This window comes from Apostichopus japonicus, chromosome 2, assembly GCF_037975245.1.
Source record: "Apostichopus japonicus isolate 1M-3 chromosome 2, ASM3797524v1, whole genome shotgun sequence".
Classification (NCBI taxonomy): Eukaryota; Metazoa; Echinodermata; class Holothuroidea; order Aspidochirotida; family Stichopodidae; genus Apostichopus; species Apostichopus japonicus.
In genome coordinates this window covers 3,430,072-3,450,413 of record NC_092562.1, presented here as the reverse complement: position 1 = coordinate 3,450,413, position 20,342 = coordinate 3,430,072, and the positions used below count along the sequence as shown (strand labels likewise).

Genomic DNA, 20,342 nt, shown 5'->3' with positions numbered 1-20,342 from the left:
GTTAAACTGCAACCGACATTCAGCTTGGAAGGGTGTTGTCTCATCAGGGCAAAACAATAAGGATGGTCTTGCAGTTTGCTTAAGTCCCGAACTGCAAATTTGGTTGTCTGAACAAACATGTAGCAAATTAACAAGGAATGACCAATATGTACACTGTAAGAGAGATGTACAGGTCTGGTAAATGGAACACCAGCTTTAGGCCATTAAACCCCCCCCCCCTTCCCACCCCTTCATATGGATCATTGACCCTACGGGTCTATTCGTTTTATTTCAGTATCTTGAATGAGATGGAGGGTGATTTCATTTTTTTACCTTTTTGGTCATCTCGCACAATCGGACCACCATTAAAAAGTTAGCCCTGCTTATGTTGACTATGATTAATTTCATAATGAAGCACACCCTAGTGGACTGTAGTTTAGTAATGAACCTGTCAATGTTATATATGTGTGCGTATAGTGTTTTAATGTATATATGCACACTCTATGTAACAAATCCAAGAGTGAAGAACATTCCGATACTGTGGTATCAGTTTGAAATTGCTTGAACAAGGAAATCCCAATTAAAGGCAAATTATAGAGCAGGAAGAGACATGATCATGAAAAGGACTTGAAAACATGACCAGTGTATGCACAGCGTTTCCTATCAGTTATTGTTTTTACAGTGTATCATTATTTTGGTCTAAAACACAATTAGCACGCTAGTATTACAAGATGTATGTATGTATCCAAGCCCTATATTTCAGGACCACAGTGGCTTTTGATCAAATAACATCCAGGAATTAATTAACCAGCCAACTTTTGTTTAAATAAATGAGTATACAATTGAATTGAGGCTGTAATTTTGCTGGAAAGAAACATTTGCCAATGAAACAGGTTTTTCCACGACTTTATTCACCACATTTTAAAGCAGCTATGTTCATGCTGTCGAAAGTTTTAACAAACCCAGTACCTGGTATTGCTCGAAAACAAGATTGCAATGTGCAGAGTATGAAGAAAACCCCTGAATTCTTCCTCACCAAATAAAAGTTAAAATGAGAAAGTATTGATTAAAATAAGTCCAGTTATAAACAATTTTCATTGTTTTTAAAGACAGGTTTTTCGTCAAACTAGCATTAATCACAACTAAAATTGAAAATTGGTTATTTCAGCTAATGAACCACTTTATTATAAAGAGAAGTTTTGGCGTTGAAAAGTCGACAGAAGATCAACTCAAAACGTCTCAAAATTGCTTTATATAGCTACACTACTGATTTAGTTACATGCTGTGGTAATATTTGCTGTATGTTCCTTGCTCATTTGGAAGTTCAAATTTGGTCCAACTGTGTTGATAAATCACTTTGGAGCACAATAGGTCGAAAGAGTGAGAATCAATTCTGCTGTTTAAATCATTCCCGTTCAGTAAATGTTATGATATCCTTGTCAGTAATGTTTGTACTGGTTGGTCTAACAGTTGACTATTAAACCTTCCTTTCTTTGCTCCTAGATGATCGATGCCCCTTTGAGGCAGGGAGAGAAGAGAGGTTGCACTGACTGCATCTGCTGCTTGGTGTTCATAGTATTCTGGATAGGAATGGTATGTGTGTACAGTGCTGTCGAATATGAGATATATGTGTACAGTGAAGTCAAATATGTATATATGTGTACAGTGATGTCGAATATGAAATATATGTGTACAGTGCTGTCGAATATGAAATATATGTGTACAGTGCTGTCGAATTTGAAATATATGTGTACAGTGATGTCAAATATGAAATATATGTGTACAATGATGTCAGATATGAAATATATGTTTTAGTTTAACAGTTTATGATAGGAAAACAATTAAAACCCACATTGATGAATTTAACCAGGTTAATATGTGATAGAATTGTGATGAATTATATATGTAGACCGTCAGGATTTACGTGATATAGAATTTATACCTTGGAATTATGGGATATAGAAATAGAATTGCGTCGGCTTTAGTACCCAGGCAGACTGACAGTGGAAGGTCTTCTTTCCGTCCAATCTGGAATTGAAATGATACATTTTAAAATAATTCATTTTGTAGCTGTAGATCAGTTCTGAATTGTTTCACAATGTTTCCGTAGATTGTGATCGCAGGTTATTCTCTCGCTTACGGCAACGTGCTCCGATTGGTCTATGGCTACGACAGCTACGGGAACGTGTGCAGTCAGAAGAACGAGAAAATTGAGAACATCACCCAGTCAGGAATGGATATGAGTGATAGACCGTGAGTGTTAATAGCAAACAAAATGACAAACATCTGTAGAAAATAGAAATTGAGTAACATCACCCAGTCAGGAATGGATATGAGTGATAGACCGTGAGTGTTAATAGCAAAGGAATTGAAGAACATTTAAAAAAAATAGAAATTGAGTGACATTACCCAGTCAGGAATGGATATGAGTGATAGACTGTGAGTGTTGATAGCAAAGGAATTGAAGAACATTTAAAAAAAATAGAAATTGAGTAACATTACCCAGTCAGGAATGGATATGAGTGATAGACTGTGAGTGTTAATAGCAAAGGAATTGAAGAACATTTAAAAAAATATATAAATTGAGTAACATCACCCAGTCAGGAATGGATATGAGTGACAGACTGTTAGTGTTAATAGCAAAGGAATTGAAGAACATTTGTTAAAAATAGAAATTGAGTGACATCACCCAGTCAGGAAGGGATATGAGTGATAGACCATGAGTGTTGATAGCAAAGAGAATGAAGAACATTTGTTAAAAATAGAAATTGAGTGACATCACCCAGTCAGGAATGGATATGAGTGATAGACTGTGAGTGTTAATAGCAAAGGAATTGAAGAACATTTGAAAAAAATAGAAATTGAGAACATTACCCAGTCAGGAATGGATATGAGTGATAGACCGTGAGTGTTGATAGCAAAGAGTATGATGAACATTTGTAAAAAATAAAAATTGGTTCTCGTGTTGTGTGGGGAAAGCAGAGCAGCCCTGCTGTCTTAAAATTATTCGTATGAAAATTGTCTCACAATTCAAAGCATAATTCTTCACCCCATTGTTTTAGTTTGTGTGAACATAGAATGCACAACAGAACCGGCACACTCCAGTACTCCAGTAGGTGTATTATAGTTCTTTTCTCAATATGTCTTCAAAAGTTAGGGTTTGGCTTTAACGTTCCGTATATTTTCGATTATCGCACGGTGGTGTAGCGTCGTGTAAATTTTTCTAACCGGTATCATTCCTTTCGGTAGATTTGAACCTCTCCCTCATCCAACTTCATCAGCTTGAACATTTTTCAGTGAGGGATACATATCTTTAGTGTCTTTTTCAACTGCTTTGACTGATGAGTATAACCACCAAGGGAAAGGAACCGACTCCTAAGTTCTACAAAAACGTTGGATTAAGATTTCAAGCTAACATCATTCTCGACTCGACTTGATGTCTTTCCTAAAAATGACAGTTCTGCTATGACTCAAAATACCTACCGAAAGTTACAGTGACCCTCTTGCTTTCTTTCTTATTCCGTTAACAGTTTTGTCTTTTTCATGGATATAAAGAACCCTACGGACTCTTTGGAGATCTGTGTCTCCCAGTGTCCGAACAAGACACTTCTCACCTCGACTGACATCCAGAGTTACGCTAAGGAAACGGACATCCTGCTCTGCAACTATCACGTTGCCGTGGACGATTACACAGAGCAAGAGCGAGGGCTGACTGGACCATGTCCGGCAGTGGTCATGGATAGGTAGGTTGGAAAGTTTTAGTAGTGGAACCGACGCAAACGAATTGATTGTTAATGAGGAAGATGCCAGAAATGATTAATTGATTTTCCCTCTAGGTGTAACCATATAGAGGTAGTGCCCCCTTATTATTTTAGGTGTGAATATTTCATGCATGTTTCTTTCAGAGATATCCTTTCACAAACAAGGAACATTGGTGGTGGATTTTCGTGAGCAAATATGTTGATAATTGGGTAAGAGGTACTGTGAAGGTAGTGAACCTGTAAGGATTGTGGCTATGAATTATGTCAGCCACAGCAAGGATCAGTTGTCTGAGTTTTTACTGGTAAAACATGAAGATAAACTGTAATGTAATGGATATGTATGTGGATTGTGGAGTATACAAGTCTTTTAATTAACAGTTAAGTGTGACATCTAGCTAACTTCTATAGGTAGCCACTAAGAGCGGTGTCAGGTTCTGTAGGATGATGAATATGTATGAGGATTATGTTAATCATATTCAACTGCAAAGATTGAGTGGCTGATTTCTATAGGTAACCCAGGAAGAGGTATTGCAACATAACAAATATACTCAATTCAAGTTATACTCAATTCAAACCTGGCATTTTTTCTGATCTTCTTATCTCTCAGTCAACCGATCCTCAGTAGGTGCATTCCAAACGATGTACAGACCTTAGCGGAAGCACAGATCAGCGACATTGTAGACTTTCTCAACGCTTCCGAGTTTATATCAAAGGCCTTGATGGACCTCTATGTGGCCAGATGGTGGATCCTGGGACTCTGCTTAATTTCTATGGGTAAAAACATTTCAATTTTGCGCCACAGTTTTCTTCTTCCCCGCTTTATTTGTCTTTGGATATTCCGGAGCCCGATTTAGCAACAATTTAGGAGAGTTATCCTGTGACCAAATCGATTCTGAGCCTTACACATAAAACTGACAGTATTCAGTTAGCTTCAAACCAAATTTGCTTCTAATCAGTTACTGAAAGTCTGGAAAAAAAGCATTTCCCCATATGTTTGTCTCTCAAGATTATTCCCACACATTCAGATAAGTACTAGATGTTATAGCAGTTATATTAATTACTAGGGATCATATTCAGACAATCATCTACTATTTCTAGTCTTATCTGATTACCTTGAAGTTATGAAGGAAATGTTGCAAAGGAAACACACCAAGAATTGGTCAAACAGACTTTTTTTTTGGTATAATAATATTTTTCATCGGCACATGGTAATAGTAACGTTTATCTTAGCCTACTATGTAAGTCATTTTTTTCGTAAAGACTCTTACATGGCGTTAGGTCTGTTCTTGAATATCGTTTGACCAAATGACTCGTGACTCACAACTCTGATAGATCTCGTTCTTACATAATTTACCATATATTTTGTAGCTCTGTTCCCAATAGGCGATAAGAAATAGCCTTGAGCAGTTTTTGCGACTAAATATATTGCAAAGGGATGCGATTTGGTACAAAGTTTCCCCTGCATGCTTTTTTGAATTCTCATCGTACCTTGTTTGTTGTCAGTACTACGTAAGCAACATTTTGAATGATACCCCATGCATTCAAGCAAGATAGCCCAATCTGATTGGTTAACCTTTGTGGACCCAGCCTTTGTGGACCAATGAGAATCATTGTTTCTCTCTTTGTTGCAGTTGTTGCCTTCATCATTATGATACTGCTGCATATTATTGCACAAGTCATCGTGTGGTTGATCTACGTTCTCTCTATCGTCGGTTCCATCGGTAAGTGAATCAAATTCTTGCCATTGTTTTTTATTCCTTGCCGAAGGCTCAAGGAATCTATGCGATGGTGATTGCGTGTGTGTGTGTATGTGACACCCTTGGCTTGTAAACACGATAACTCAACAATGGCAAGTTGGATTGAAGTCATACTTGCTACATAAATGCGCGATAGCGAGTAGATGAACCCTTTTGACTTTGGTGCTCATCTCATGAATAATAATGAGGTCACTGGGTCAAACGTGAAAATCTAGAAATGCAAATAACTCCGCAACCTAAACTGGTATTAATGTGTTGGTAGATAGTGGGTACATGGTAACATATGTTCAAGTTGATATTATGCATATTTATTAGGGGGCGGGGCTTCAGTTGATTTTCACTAAAATAGCTTGTAAACACGGTAACTGAACAACGACAAGGTGGATTGAAGTCATACTTAGTACATATATGTGCCATAGTGAATAGAAGAGCCTTATTGATTTTGGTGCTCATCTCAAGAATATTAATGAGGTCACAGGGTCAAATGTAAACTTTTTTCAGAATTGAATCATACTTTGTGTGAAGGTGTTGGTAGATAGCGGGAACATGATAATGTATGTTCAATGTGATATTTTGCACATTTATTAGGGAGCAGGGCTTGAGTTGATTTTTGCTAAAAATAGCTGGTAAACATGGTTTAGTTAATATATTTAGTAGGTAGGTCCACAGTCAGTGAAAGAACCTTGCTGATCAATTTAATCAACAATGACGAAAGCTTGGGATTATAATCTCAATTGGCAAGGAATCACAATAAGCCCACTGGCTTTCTGGTTTCTTTCAAATATCCTTCTTTTTGACAGTGACATGTAATTAATTGTAATCATGTTATCAATACAGTGACATGTAATCAATCATTTTTAATGTGGAGGTCAAGGTGTGTTCATTTGCCCAGCCTCCCCCCAATCGGTGTGCGAGGTCCTGTATGATTGTGCGTGAACTTGTGTTTGTGTTTCTATCTGACCGAGGACTTGAACAAAAGAATTTCAGGTCCTCGGTTGTGATTTCTAAAGAATCACCAAGTCCTCGGAAGAATTCTATTGTATGGGGTATTGTTAACGTTAGGGTACGTGGATTTGAACAATGGAAAATACAATGGGGTCCTCGGTGTGAATGAAACACAAACATGTGTGAGTAAACACAATACAGTGTGTGAGTCTCTGGATATATTCTAGCCAGATAATTCATAAATTGGAGGGTATAGTTTTAATAGTTAGATCATTCCATCCAGAGGATGGAAGCTCTTGATGATCCAGACTTCATCTGTACATGGAATTCAAAATGCTGTAGTTCTCATGGCCTTGTTTGTGTCGCATTAAATTCAGGTGTGTAAGTTCCTATCATCTTCTGAATTGGTATACGTTGCAAATTGACACATTTTACAGCAGTCTAGTCAAACCTCGGTTCAACAAAATATCACATCTTGCAGAGAACAGGATTCTGCAATTTAAGGTCTCAATGGTCTTCTTTTTTTTTGATGATGTAAAAGGCAAAATGTTTGATGTAACAGGCTGACATTGTTATTTCTTTGGGCAGCTGGCACCATTGCATTATGGGTAACCTATTACTACAAGAAGCAAGCCTATGAAGAGCTTCCCAGTCACCAGCAGCTAGTATTGGATGCAGACAATATCAAGACATTTCTCATTTTTTCCATCTGTGCCACGGTCTTTACGGTGAGTGGCAATTATTCTGCAGAAAAGAGAAAAAAAAACATTGTGACTTTCATAACTTCAGGGGTTTGATTTCCAATTGCCAAATTGATACGTCACATTCCTTTATACATGTTTTTGTAATATATCAGGCGATACACACGATGTTGTTCTTCCTAAAACTTCAAAAGTTTTACTTGTGAAAATAAAGAAAGGGGGGGGGGCAAAATCCAGTTGTGTACTTTGTTTTGCTTGCTACCCATGGCTTTAACAACAATTGAAGGAAAACAGTTTAGTCAAATAAACTTTGCTGTGCAAACTTAGTTTTTGATTTAAATTATCAGAGGCTGTGAAGTCACTTTTGGGCAGTGTAGCTTACTAAAAAGACTAAATGGCCATCAAAGCTAGCTCCTGGTTCCTGTCAGTGTGTCTGTCAGTGGATGTGTCTGTCAGTGGATGTGTCTGTCAGTGGATGTGTCTGTCAGTGGACGTGTCTGTCATTGGAGGTGTCTGTCAGTGGAGGTGTCTGTCAGTGGATCTGTCTGTCAGTGGATCTGTCTGTCAGTGGATCTGTCTGTCAGTGGATCTGTCTGGTGAAATCATTGGATCAGAACCTGAATCTTGTCTTCCTAATCTTTTTCTTGACTTATATTATTTGTTACATACCAAATATGTTTCTTGTGTAACCTACATCTGTGTGTTCAGTATCTCCAAATAATAACTTAGTATCTGCTTTTTGTATGTTAGGTGTATATGCATTGGGATATTTTAGTATATATATGTATATAAATATCATGAGTTGTAAAGGTTAATGATACTCTAACCTCTTACTGTTGCTAGGTGATTCTTCTCCTGGTCATCTTGGTCATGCGTAAACGCATCGCCTTTGCGGTGGAGCTGTTCCATCAAGCGGGCAAGTCCTTATCGGCGATGCCGTTACTGTTGCTCCTACCGTTCTGGACGTTCATAACACTGCTGGTGTTCTTTGTTTACGTCGCTGCTGTGTTCGTCGCCATAGCAGCAACAGGTGGGTTAACCGTAAAGATGAGTGCAAATCACGTATAAAAAACAGACCTGAAAAAAGCAAAAGAAATTAATAAGGCTCTCGAGGTGAATTTTTTCATTCCAGTGTAAAATTGTTTCCCCTTTAATAAAGCTATGTGATATTCACACATAAATGGATGTCCCACAATCTACCTTAATGAGCTGTATTACTACCAACATTTCAATATCCTTTACCCACTTGTCATGTTAACCATTAATAACCACCACAGAAAAATTCTGCATCCCTCAATATGACATGCAATATTATCTTTCTCATGTGGACCTTTGAAACACTTGCCCTAATTCCATCATTCCTGGTATCATTCTGCTGGACTTAAAAGAGCCAAGAATGTTTTCTCACGGTTCTGATCTTCTCATAATAAACTGTTTGAGTATTGTACTGTCATATGTTGATAAAAACAATGCAACTTCCAGTTTTAACTTTGGTCCTGTGAAGTTGTTTGTTTAATACCAATAAAGTGTCTCTTAAGGAAGATACACACATTGATGTTAGATATTGTATCAAAGTCAATGCTTTGGTTGGTTACCATCGATGCTTCACCCATTATGATCAGTTTGCTATTTGATATAGGGGTCATGTTTGGTTTATAGACAAGGGCCATAGATCAAGAGGTTTGGTGGGTCGATTTGTAGCGTGTGGTTGGTGTTTTGGCAGGGTTGCTGTTGTGTTTGTAGGCAAAATTATTGCAAAGTATGAACCGAATGAACTTTTTTGAAACCATCAGATTAAGATCTTCATTTTTCAGTTTCAGCAAAGCCATCAGTTTACCTAATCGTGCCCACCTCCTTGCAATTGTATTTCAGACGATAATTTGCGATTCAAATTTCGTGTACCAGTTTTTGAAGGCTGTGAAGTTTTGTCTCTTTTTAAAATATTAGGGTTTCCTGCGTAAAAGCCTGCTATACTCTTTGCACTGGGAAAGCCATTTGACGTAGTTGTTTGGTTTGCCATATAGGATCCAGTATTACTCCTTTATTTACGTTTGTAGTCTGTCAGTCTGTATGAAATGTGTCAGCTTTATCATCTTCAATCTCTAACCAGGCGAGGCCATGCTCGTAGAGAAGACGGGTTTCGTGACCTACGACCCACCGAAGATGGTCCGCTATTTCTGGTGGTATCATCTGATTGGTTTCTTCTGGACCATGGAGTTCATCCTCGCCTGTCACCAGTTTGTCATCGCAGCTTGCGTGGTCTCCTGGTATTTTACAAGGTGAGACCCTGTCCGTCAGTAATTGAATTCACTTTTTATACCATGTCATAACTTGCACATGATTCTAGGATACTCTATATAACGGCAAAGTTAAAAATGTATCAAAGACACATTTGCATTGCAGAGGTGGCATGTATTTAAGATTCTGTTTCCATTGGGCATCTGCCCAATACCCCTATACTCAAAGTTCACAACAGTGAACTCCACCTCCTCCATTGATATGTGTGTGTATGATGAAATCTAAAAGTATTTTTAAAGGTTTCGTTAGCTTCAGAATAAAAGTTGTCTCATATATGTTTCGTTTCTCAGGAACAAGAAGAGTTTTGATTCCCCAATCATAAATTCTATGGGGGTACTCATGCGGTATCACCTGGGATCGATGGTCTTTGGCGCCTTCATTATCACCCTCGTTAAGGTGCCCAGGGCTATCTTACTCTACATACAAGCAAAGTAAGTGCAAATATCCCAGTAAAAATTACTCTTGTCGTTCTGTTTCCGTCAGATACTTGAAATTGTTCCGTCCGCCAAACTTTTGGCTCAGCTCATCCCAGCTAGAGTATATTAAACATAGAGTACTACATTATTACCAATGTGGTAAAATATGGTTTCTATAATCAATGTGTTCAAATGATGTCATGTATTATGTTTATTTATACAGTGAAGTAATTGTGTGCTTTCATATTCTACTTCTGACTGTTGCGCTTCAAAGGAATATTACGGTCTCTGAAGTTGAATGATTTAAAGAAACATGATGGAAATTTTCTGCACCTTTAGCTTAAACCCCCCATCTTCATTGAAGTTTTTTTTTGGTGAAGATGTGTATTTTTTTTTTTTTTTTTCAAATCTGCTGATATTTTGTTAAATGCATCTGGCAACAGTAGAATAAATGATGTCATCATGGTAATTGAGCTGAAAATTTATTTTGCTTTATGTTTCTATCTCACTGATTCACAGAGGAAAGTTGGTATCTATTTCTACCCAAATAAGTTGCCTTTTTTGATGAAAATTCTAAATTCAAAGAACTTTTAGCATTTAACAAATCATTCCAAATATATATTAACTTTCTATGGATTGATGGACAGAAAGATTATAATAGGCCCAAAATGAAGCTATTAGAGAAAAATCTGCCGTGATGACATCGCAGACCCATTGATGCGATCCCACTCCCCGGAAGAACGGAGGGTTTATCCAGTTAAAATATGGTTACAACCATATCTTGGTTAGAGACAAGGTCTTGAGAAGAAATTTATCTGCTGACAGTGTAGAATATTTTACTCTTAAAGATAAGCTTGATGCTTCCTGCAATTTGGTTATATTCCTAGTTTTTCCAAGCATTGGAAATCCTGTTGATTTCCCACATATGGGAAGTGACGACATTGCTACCCCATATCACTCATTTCCCTCCCACCATTTTGTTCATAATGCCACGGATAATGTTAACTTTTATTACAGATTGAAGGGCAGAGAGGGATCTTTGGCACAATTCATCCTAAGATGCCTTTCTTGTTGTCTGTGGTGCTTGGAGAAAATCCTCAAATTTATCAATGCGCATGCCTACATTGTGATTGGTAAGATTTCTAGATCAAATCTATCAGTTAAGTAGGCTGAAGTTGTGGAAAAGAAAGTATATTCTGATCAAAACCATCAAAGTAAAAATTATGAAGTAAATGGGATAAGAAAACTTAAAAGAAAACTACAAATTTGAAATGCCTGAAAAATTGGAGTTGTAGCAATTGAGTAGTAAACAAGGAACTGAGTCTGTTTAATAAATTAGTAAAAGTGTGGATAAAGTTGTTAAGATTTATATTAGAACCCTTCCCCCACCCCCTCCCCACCCCCTCCACCAACACCACCAACAGGTTTATACAAAAGACACACATATGATTGCACAAGGTTTCTACTCTCCATTTGACCCTCAGATTTGTCAATGTCTCCCTTTAAGTTGGTATGACATACATTTGTGATATTTTTATCCTTTAGTTATTTTGAGTTACACAATCAGTTCACATCAGGTCCTCCTTCCTTCATGTAATTAATCATGAATTAGTTACCGTCGGGTCTTGTAAAAAAAAGATAATTTTTTTATTCTTCACCTTGGATTATCATCAGTAAATTACATTTGTTTTATTTACATTGAGCGTACCAGCAGTCATTTAGCATTATCTGTGGGAACTGTTTCTTGGTTGTTGTCAAAATCTGTTTGAATTAACATCTGTAATAATTCTACCAGATATAAAGTTTCCCAACATACACAAATGTGTTTGCAATGGATGAAGTATGAGGTGATGTTGAAGCGACAATTTTAAATTAATAATTTTATAATTAATAATGTTAAAGAAATCTTCTCTTTTTTTCTCTCTCTCTTTTTTTTCTCTCTCTCTTTTTATTCATTTCAAAATCCAGCCATTGAAGGAAGAAGCTTTTGTCCTGCGGCTCGAAGGGTGAGTTTCTTTTGTAAAGGCACTGATGTGGACATTCAAATTTATTGCTTACTTTTGACTTTCGTATCCCTGGTTTAAGTTATTTGTATTATTATTTTTAATTCATACCTATACTATGTAGTGCACTATCTTTGCTCCTTCTTCTTTCCACTTGAAGATCCATGGTGGTGGTGGTGTTGGTGGGGGCAGGGGGGGTGGTTAGTATTAGCAAGAAATGCTGGAAAATTGTTAGAAAAGTTGTTAAAAACAGTTCAGATAATGTTTAGACTATAGTGTGTTTGGATGATTCATAACTTTTATTACCAACATATCCTGTCCTAAGTTGTTCCCTATGCAGTACTGCTCATAAACACTAACAATACTCACAGGTGTTCCCCTACCCAGTACTGCTCATAATAATGATAATAATACTCACAGGTGTTCCCCTACCCACTACTGCTCATAATGACAGTGACTACTCACAGGTGTTGCCCTACCCAGTACTGCTCATAAACAATAACAATACTTACAGGTGTTCCCCTACCCAGTACTACTCATAAACAATAACAATACTTACAGGTGTTCCCCTACCCAGTACTACTCATAAACAATACTTCTCACAGGTGTTCCCTTACCCAGTACTACTCATAAACAATAACAATACTTACAGGTGTTCCCCTACCCAGTACTACTCATAAACAATACTTCTCACAGGTTTTCCCCTACCCAGTACTACTCATAAACAATACTTCTCACATGTGTTTCCTTACCCAGTACTGCTCATAAACACTAACAATACTCACAGGTGTTCCCCTACCCAGTACTGCTCATAATAATAATAATACTCACAGGTGTTCCCCTACCCACTACTGCTCATAATGATAGTACTACTCACAGGTGTTGCCCTACCCAGTTCTACTCATAAACAATAACAATACTTACAGGTGTTCCCCTATCCAGTACTACTCATAAACAATACTTCTCACAGGTGTGCCCCTACCCAGTACTGCTCATAAATAATACTACTCACAGGTGTTCCCCTACCCAGTACTACTCATATATAATAATAATACTACTCACAAGTGTTTCCCTACCCAGTACTGATCATAATAATACTACTACTCACAGGTGTTCCCCTACCCAGTACTGCTCATAAACAATAATACTACTGACAGGTGTTCCCCTACCCAGTACTGCTCATAAACAATAATACTACTGACAGGTGTTCCCCTACCCAGTACTGCTCATAAACAATAATACTACTGACAGGTGTTCCTCTACCCAGTACTGCTCATTAATAATAACAATACTCACAGGTGTTCCCCTATCCATTACTGCACATAAATAATACTACTACTCACAGGTGTTCCCCTACCCAGTACTGCTCATAATAATACTACTACTCACAGGTGTTCCCCTACCCAGTACTGCTCATTAATAATAACAATACTCACAGGTGTTCCCCTATCCATTACTGCACATAAATAATACTACTACTCACAGGTGTTCCCCTACCCAGTACTGATCATAATAATACTTCTACTCACAGGTTGTCCCCTACCCAGTACTGCTCATTAATAATAACAATACTCACAGGTGTTCCCCTATCCATTACTGCACATAAATAATACTACTACTCACAGGTGTTCCCCTTCCCAGTACTGCTCATAAACAATAACAATACTCACAGGTGCTCCTCTACCCAGTACTGCTCATAAACAATAATATTCACAGTCCAAACTGTTTTTATGTAAGCTAAGGTGCCTGGTAATCTGACCTCTCTTGCACCCGATGGTGGTTCCCCTCCTTGACCTCTCCAACCCTTGGGCCATATCCAGTGGATATATCTCACCAGTACCAGTAACAACTTACTATTTGCTTCATTCAGTTGATGTAAAAAGCAATAAATGTTATTAACAAATAGCTCCCCCACTTTTTAATTTTGTTCTGTTCTCTTTTCATTCATTGTCATTTATTTGTTTTATCACAACGTACATATATGGAACAAGTGTATATTACTTAGTATCCGATGACGTACGTTGCAAAAGAAAGTGACCTCAAATACCCTTTGTAGATTTGTCTAGTAGGTCACTCTCGCTATAACACGGTTAAACATATGGACAAAAACAGACTTAGAACAACAACAATAAATAATGAAAGCAATGCAAAAGATTATGGAAATGTGGTAATAGACAGTTATATCTCAAATAGCTTTTCCTTGATTAATGAAAGATGAAACAGTGCTATTATGTTTAATATCCTGTGGCACAGAGAGAATTTGCACCAATTCTCTGACAATGTTTGGCAGTTTGAGACTTTCTCAAACATGTAGTGTGAAGGTTATCAGCTGACCTAGTGTTTTAACTGTATTTTGTAATTTTAGGTAAAGGTAAAGTTCTCTAAAATTATTCATACAATATGGCTTTAAGGGACATCTTGAACTGTCATTGACCCTGATTATATCTATTTCTGTATATATATATATACATATTACATACATATATCATCATGCTAACAAATTGAAGGTTTCTTTACATTAAATGATGGTTCATTACAAGTTCAATGTAATTTATGAAGTCAATAGTCTTATGTTTGCTTGTTTTGTAGTTGAAATTGCATATATACTGTATATATTAATATCTTTGTAATATATTTTCTTTGTTATTTATATATATATATTTATATCTTTGTTATATATTTCTTTGTTATTAATATATTAATAATTTATATCTTTGTAATATATTTTCTTTGTGATATATATATATATTTATATCTTTGTTATATATTTCTTTGTTATTAATATGTATATATATATATAGATATAGATATATAGATATACATATAAATTTATATACACGGGAGGCCCGTGGTTCGAATCCCGGTGGAGGCTGAAAGTTTTTTCACTGTTCTTGATTTTCCAACTCATTACGATTTTCATTTATATATATAGATATAGATATATAGATATACATATAAATTTATATACATATATCATCATGTTTACAAGCTGAAGTTTTATTTCTTGTATGATGGTTCATGACAAGTTCAATTTACTATATGAAGTCAATATTCTTCTGGTTTCTTGTTATTTAGTTGACATTTCAGGGTAGACACAGAAATGTTATACATCATTAAATATTAGATAGTGAAGTTGGAAAACAGAAAATTTCATGGAACTCATTCTCCAAGGTTTCTAGGTTAGGATTAATGAAGGGAGTGGAGGGGGGGGGGAGAGGGGAAGTGCTGGGTGCTCATATTATAACCTATTTCTTAAGTTGTGAGAATTCATTACAGTAATACTGGTGTACGTTTAAAAAAAAATGGAACATTTGGAAAGGAAAAATTATCCTCAAACCAAGAGAAGCTGTTTCTAATCATATCCAATCATATAATTTCCAAGCAAAATTCCTCGTATACAAATTTTATTCCCCTTCACAAACGTTTCTTAGAAATCTCTGTAACGAAGTTCCACTCCTTACATACTACTTGTATGTTTTGACTAAATTGCATAGTTTTGATTAAATTGATTGTGATTAAATTTTGATTGTGATGTGATTGTGATTGTGATTGTGAAAATGATTGTGATTGTGATGTGATTGTGATTGTGATGTGATTGTGTGATTGATGTGATTGATGTGATTGTGATGTGATGTGATTGTGATTGATTGTGATTGTGATGTGATTGTGATTGTGATTGTGAAAATGATTGTGATTAAATTAATCTATCTATATACCCAATGATATGTATCGCCCTGAATACTGCTGATTACTAAATGCTTTCTCAGTGGTGTATTCATTGAATTTGTATGATACAAATGATATCGAGAATCTCCTCGCACGCTATGTAATAACAGGTTGTGTAATTATTTTTGTTTTTCACTCTTCCCCCCCCCCATTGCCCCCTCCAAAAGGCCCTGAACTGTCTCATATCCAATGCCCTTCGAGTGGCTGCTATCAACTGTGTGGGCGATTTCATTCTTTTCCTGGGAAAGCTGCTAGTGGTCTCAATCACGGCGCTGATTGGTGTGGCAGTTCTCGGAGTAAGTAGATGTTTTTTTATTTTTGTCTCGTCTTAGACTACCAGCATACAGGGAAAGTGTCATAGACTAGCTTGGTGCCAATTACACGAAGCTCAATCAACCGCGACGATAAAGTAAGAGTTCTTGCTGGTTTGTTACTGTGAAGTGAAAACCTTGTGCACATTATTTCATAGAGGCTCTACCACCATTCTACATGATAGCTGAGACTCTGTTCAGTAGGGTGCGTCTGTAACGATAATGGCTTCCACCACTCAAATACATGACGATGTAACCCTTGAGAATTTGTTTTGTTAATGTCTCGAGAAGATATTGAGAAGGTGTTGTACTTTTCAAAGCAAGCACCGAACAAATATGTCACGACGTAACCCCTTTGCCAATCTGTTTTATTAATGTCTCGAGAAGATATTGAGAAGGTGGTGCACTTTTGAAAGCAAGAGTAGTTTGTATTTAAACATCACTTAGCCTGAAGACCTACCGCAATATTTTAAAAGCAAATTCGGTTGGTTTGGTCGCATTTTGCGTATGAAACTCTGCGCTGAGAATCTTAATTGTCATCAGCTGACGTATGTAAATTAAAAACGGGATTTCAAAATTTGCATGTAACTTTTTGGGATGTAAATATGTGATAAAATGCAGTATGTCATATATTTAATGATGAAGACTCATTTAGATTGCTAAAAGGGTGCTATGTCACTTGTGTAATGAGGCTGTTCAACGGTTACAGAAATTTTAGAGTGGCATCTCACGTGCCAACTCTTTATCACTAAAGTACCTACAGAAATATGTACATTTTGCAATAATATTCAGGTTGTGGATTTCACACATTCTTATTAATCCAGGGTGGGCACTTACGGTGGAGTGAGTTTCCATCAGGCAACATTACGAGAAAATACACAGTAAGAGCAAAGGCATTTATTATAGGATTGGGTATTGAACAAATCCAACATACCATGAAGTAACTTTTATAAATAGGTAGCAATTTACTTAAATCAAAAGAGGGTTACGTGGTTGAACTTGGGTTTCGTTCAACACATAGAAAACAATAGAGAATAGAAAAGTATTCCATTTGGGAACAGAGGGTGCCCAATTTGAGACCACCAATCTTGCCTTATTTTAATAAATGGGAAGGTGCATAATGTTAGTTGACTTCAGTTTGTCAGCGTCTTTTACATCTTTCGCAAAAGGAAATGTGACGGGTTGGAAGCCATTTTGTTTCTTTTCCCAAAAATGACGGAGTGTTTACCATCAGGAAGTTTGGTACTTTTTTCTTTCTCTTGTTTTGCAGTATTTTTCCTTTTTTCATGATGTTATTTTACTTTCATAAATGTTGTTAAAATTATGCAGATTACATGTCCTTTTGCTAAGGGAAACCATTTTTGTTTCATGCAAAGAGAAAAATTCATTACAATGTTTTGCCAGGCTCGTAAAATTGTTAAAACATTTAACGATGCTATTACATCTATGCTTGCAATCATCATACCCTTGGAGCAGGAGCCGGGTTCAGACATTGCCTGGTAGTTAGTGACATCTGTTGTTGATTGGTGTAGTATCTAATTTATGTAATTAAAATGTATGATATTATACAATTATAAACAATATTTATATGATGGAATTTCATCAGAGCTACATTGAACTTGATATTATTTTGAAGCTGCTTTTCAAACATCAAAACGCTCATAGCGGTTTTCATTAGATATAAGGAGTCGCTCTGCTTGTCCAGTTATTTAGCGATGCTTGTTACTCTTTGAGGTAAGCAGCCATGCAATACATCCAAGCTGGCAATCATTCTGTGTCATGGTTAAGTGGTTGTGGTGTGCGTGGCGGTTGCCATCCATGGCACTGCTGGAAGTCGCAGGCATACGCTTTGCGATGGAGTTTGCAGCCGTGCTGTCCGTTGAAATGAGCAGCTGAATGTGTTGAAGAAAAACAATCTCGCTGTGGGTTAAAATAGGCATTCTAGGCATTGAAGCAAACAACCTCGCTGTGGGTTAAAATAAGCATGCTATGCGTTGAAGCGACCAACCTCGCTGTGGGTTGACACAAGCATGCTATGTGTTGAAGCAACCAACCTCGCTGTGGGTTAAAATAAGCATGCTATGCATTGAAGCAACCAACCTCGCTGTGGGTTGACACAAGCGTGCCATGTGTTGAAGCAACCAACCTCGCTGTGGGTTAAAATAAGCATGCTAGGCATTGAAGCAAACAACCTCGCTGTGGGTTAAAATAAGCATGCTATGCGTTGAAGCAACCAACCTCGCTGTGGGTTAAAATAGGCATGCTATGCGTTGAAGCAACCAACCTCGCTGTGGGTTGACACAAGCATGCTATGCGTTGAAGCAACCAACCTTGCTGTGGGTTGACACAAGCATGCTATGCGTTGAAGCAAGCAACCTCGCTGTGGGTTGACACAAGCGTGCTATGTGTTGAAGCAACCAACCTCGCTGTGGGTTAAAATAGGCATGCTATGCATTGAAGCAACCAACCTCGCTGTGGGTTGACACAAGCATGCTATGCGTTGAAGCAACCAACCTCGCTGTGGGTTGAAATAAGCATGCTATGCGTTGAAGCAACCAACCTCGCTGTGGGTTGACACAAGCATGCTATGTGTTGAAGCAACCAACCTTGCTGTTTGTTAACACAGCACATGAGCAGTTGGTGAGAAGAAGTCAAGTCTACATTCAAGCCAATGAAATACTGTAGTATCAACTCGTTCCTCAGTTAGTCCGACATTACCAGGTATTAACTGGAAAAACAATACAACTATGTCGGTCATGTTTTAATTAACTGCCCATTCTAATGGACTGCTATTGTTTGTAAAGTAACAATAGGTAATTTAAGTACTGCACTTCCACTGCAGACTTGCACATGTGTAATTTGGAAGTGAGGTAAGGTAGATTAAGGTCTCCCCTCCCTCCCACTCCCCTTTTCTGACACCTTCCGACACCTATTTTTCTATCATAGATTAAAGCCTTATGTGTACAAGATCACAGGCACTTCTCTTCAACACAACATTTTAGAAGTTCCTCAGAGTCGCTGTTAATTTCAAGATGGGTGAAATCAATCCAAGTTATGGCATTTTATAAATCATTTTAGTAGCCAATATGGCATCACCTTGCAAAATTCAACTTCTACAGCTCTGAGTCTTCTAACTTCCAACAAATTTGGATCTTCTAGTATCCTAGCTGTACACAGAGTATTATCTCTACAGTCCACAGGAAAGTTGCGCCAATTGTTTGAGATGAGTACAAAAGTATTTCATTCAATGAGGCACCCTCCTCCCATCCCCTGCCCTCCCTCCCTCCCCCACCCCAATGTGCATCCTACTTTGGTGACATGGAATTCAAACCCCAGCGAAGTTTATTATTCATCCGCTGTATCTTATATCCCTACTAATTGGTTTTCTTCTTTTATAATTTTTTTCCCTTAAAATTAACAAATTTCCTTTGAACTTTGCTAAATAATCTTCATAATTTCTAACCGTTCATTTTGTGAGAGAGGAAGAAAATGAATTGAATGGATGCAAAAAGCAAGTTATTTGCAAGCAATGATGAGAAAAATAGAGCAAAAAAAAACATCTAGAAAGTTTAACTTGAAATTGAAATACTGCCCCCACTTTTTATAAGTAATGTAGTTAAGCCGTGCCAAAGGACTTTATAGTTGATCCATTACACACGTTATCGATCCAAATCTAGTTATTATTCAGTTAAACATTTTCCCAGATCAACATTTTGAAATTGCAAATATGTCAGCTACTTTCTATGATGATAATTAATGTTTGATATACATAAATGTGTAAGAGCAGAAATTGTTAAAAAATTATACATATCATATAAAAATGACCATGAGAATATTTTTTTGTATATATTCTACAGGCTCGAGAACGTATGTATTCCGAGGTAAAAAGTCAGTGGAAATAAAATAATAAAAAGGAACCTATCATCACTTTTTAGAAATCATCCACTGTTTTTCAACTTTGACCTATTTCTTTCTTTAAATATCATTTAGTTCAATTCACAGACAAATTTCTCATATCCTAGTCTTTACCCCTCTGCCAAAAAAATCTGTCTCTGTCATCTGGCAAATCAAGAATTAAGAGGGTACATATATTTCCTTCATTTCTCAAACCCTCCTCTTTCCCTATTTCCTTGCTCAAAATCTGAAATCATGAAAGTCTAAACTGTGTGGAAGAAGAAGTCTAATCTGCGAGAGAATCGACCGCTACAATCTTCAAATTTTCTGATCAATGCCAATTTCTTTTTGAGAGTTCCAAACTGCTCCCCAAAATATCTGAAGGTTGTAGAATGCAGACTTTAACTACTGATCAAAGTTCAACATTTTAACGTTATTTCTGGATATAATTATTAGGTGTTCTTAGCCTGTTATTACAGAATTGATCCCAAGAAGAACACACTTTGAGAGAAACTTGATTCGAATGAGGTCTCTGCGTTTCGGCAAGTCTT

General features: G+C 37.0%; 1 protein-coding gene across 6 annotated transcripts in view; it reads left to right on the top strand.

Moving 5' to 3' along the window:
• Window positions 1–20,342, top strand: part of LOC139974424 (choline transporter-like protein 1) — a 41,556-nt gene that overhangs the window by 5,247 nt on the left and 15,967 nt on the right. For 2 of the 6 annotated variants that reach the window (XM_071981580.1, XM_071981586.1), the window contains 13 exons: window positions 1,483–1,572; window positions 2,090–2,232; window positions 3,510–3,722; window positions 4,348–4,514; window positions 5,372–5,461; window positions 7,031–7,170; window positions 7,987–8,173; window positions 9,254–9,422; window positions 9,732–9,872; window positions 10,875–10,990; window positions 11,826–11,863; window positions 15,754–15,882; window positions 19,755–19,778. In XM_071981580.1, coding sequence (XP_071837681.1) covers window positions 1,483–1,572; window positions 2,090–2,232; window positions 3,510–3,722; window positions 4,348–4,514; window positions 5,372–5,461; window positions 7,031–7,170; window positions 7,987–8,173; window positions 9,254–9,422; window positions 9,732–9,872; window positions 10,875–10,990; window positions 11,826–11,863; window positions 15,754–15,882; window positions 19,755–19,778 — 1,647 coding nt within the window. Of the gene's footprint in view, window positions 1–1,482; window positions 1,573–2,089; window positions 2,233–2,293; window positions 2,326–2,841; window positions 2,884–3,509; window positions 3,723–4,347; window positions 4,515–5,371; window positions 5,462–7,030; window positions 7,171–7,986; window positions 8,174–9,253; window positions 9,423–9,731; window positions 9,873–10,874; window positions 10,991–11,825; window positions 11,864–15,753; window positions 15,883–19,754; window positions 19,779–20,342 lie in introns of those variants that run through there. The other 4 variants (XM_071981604.1, XM_071981594.1, XM_071981618.1 and 1 more) reach the window with 3 other exon arrangements.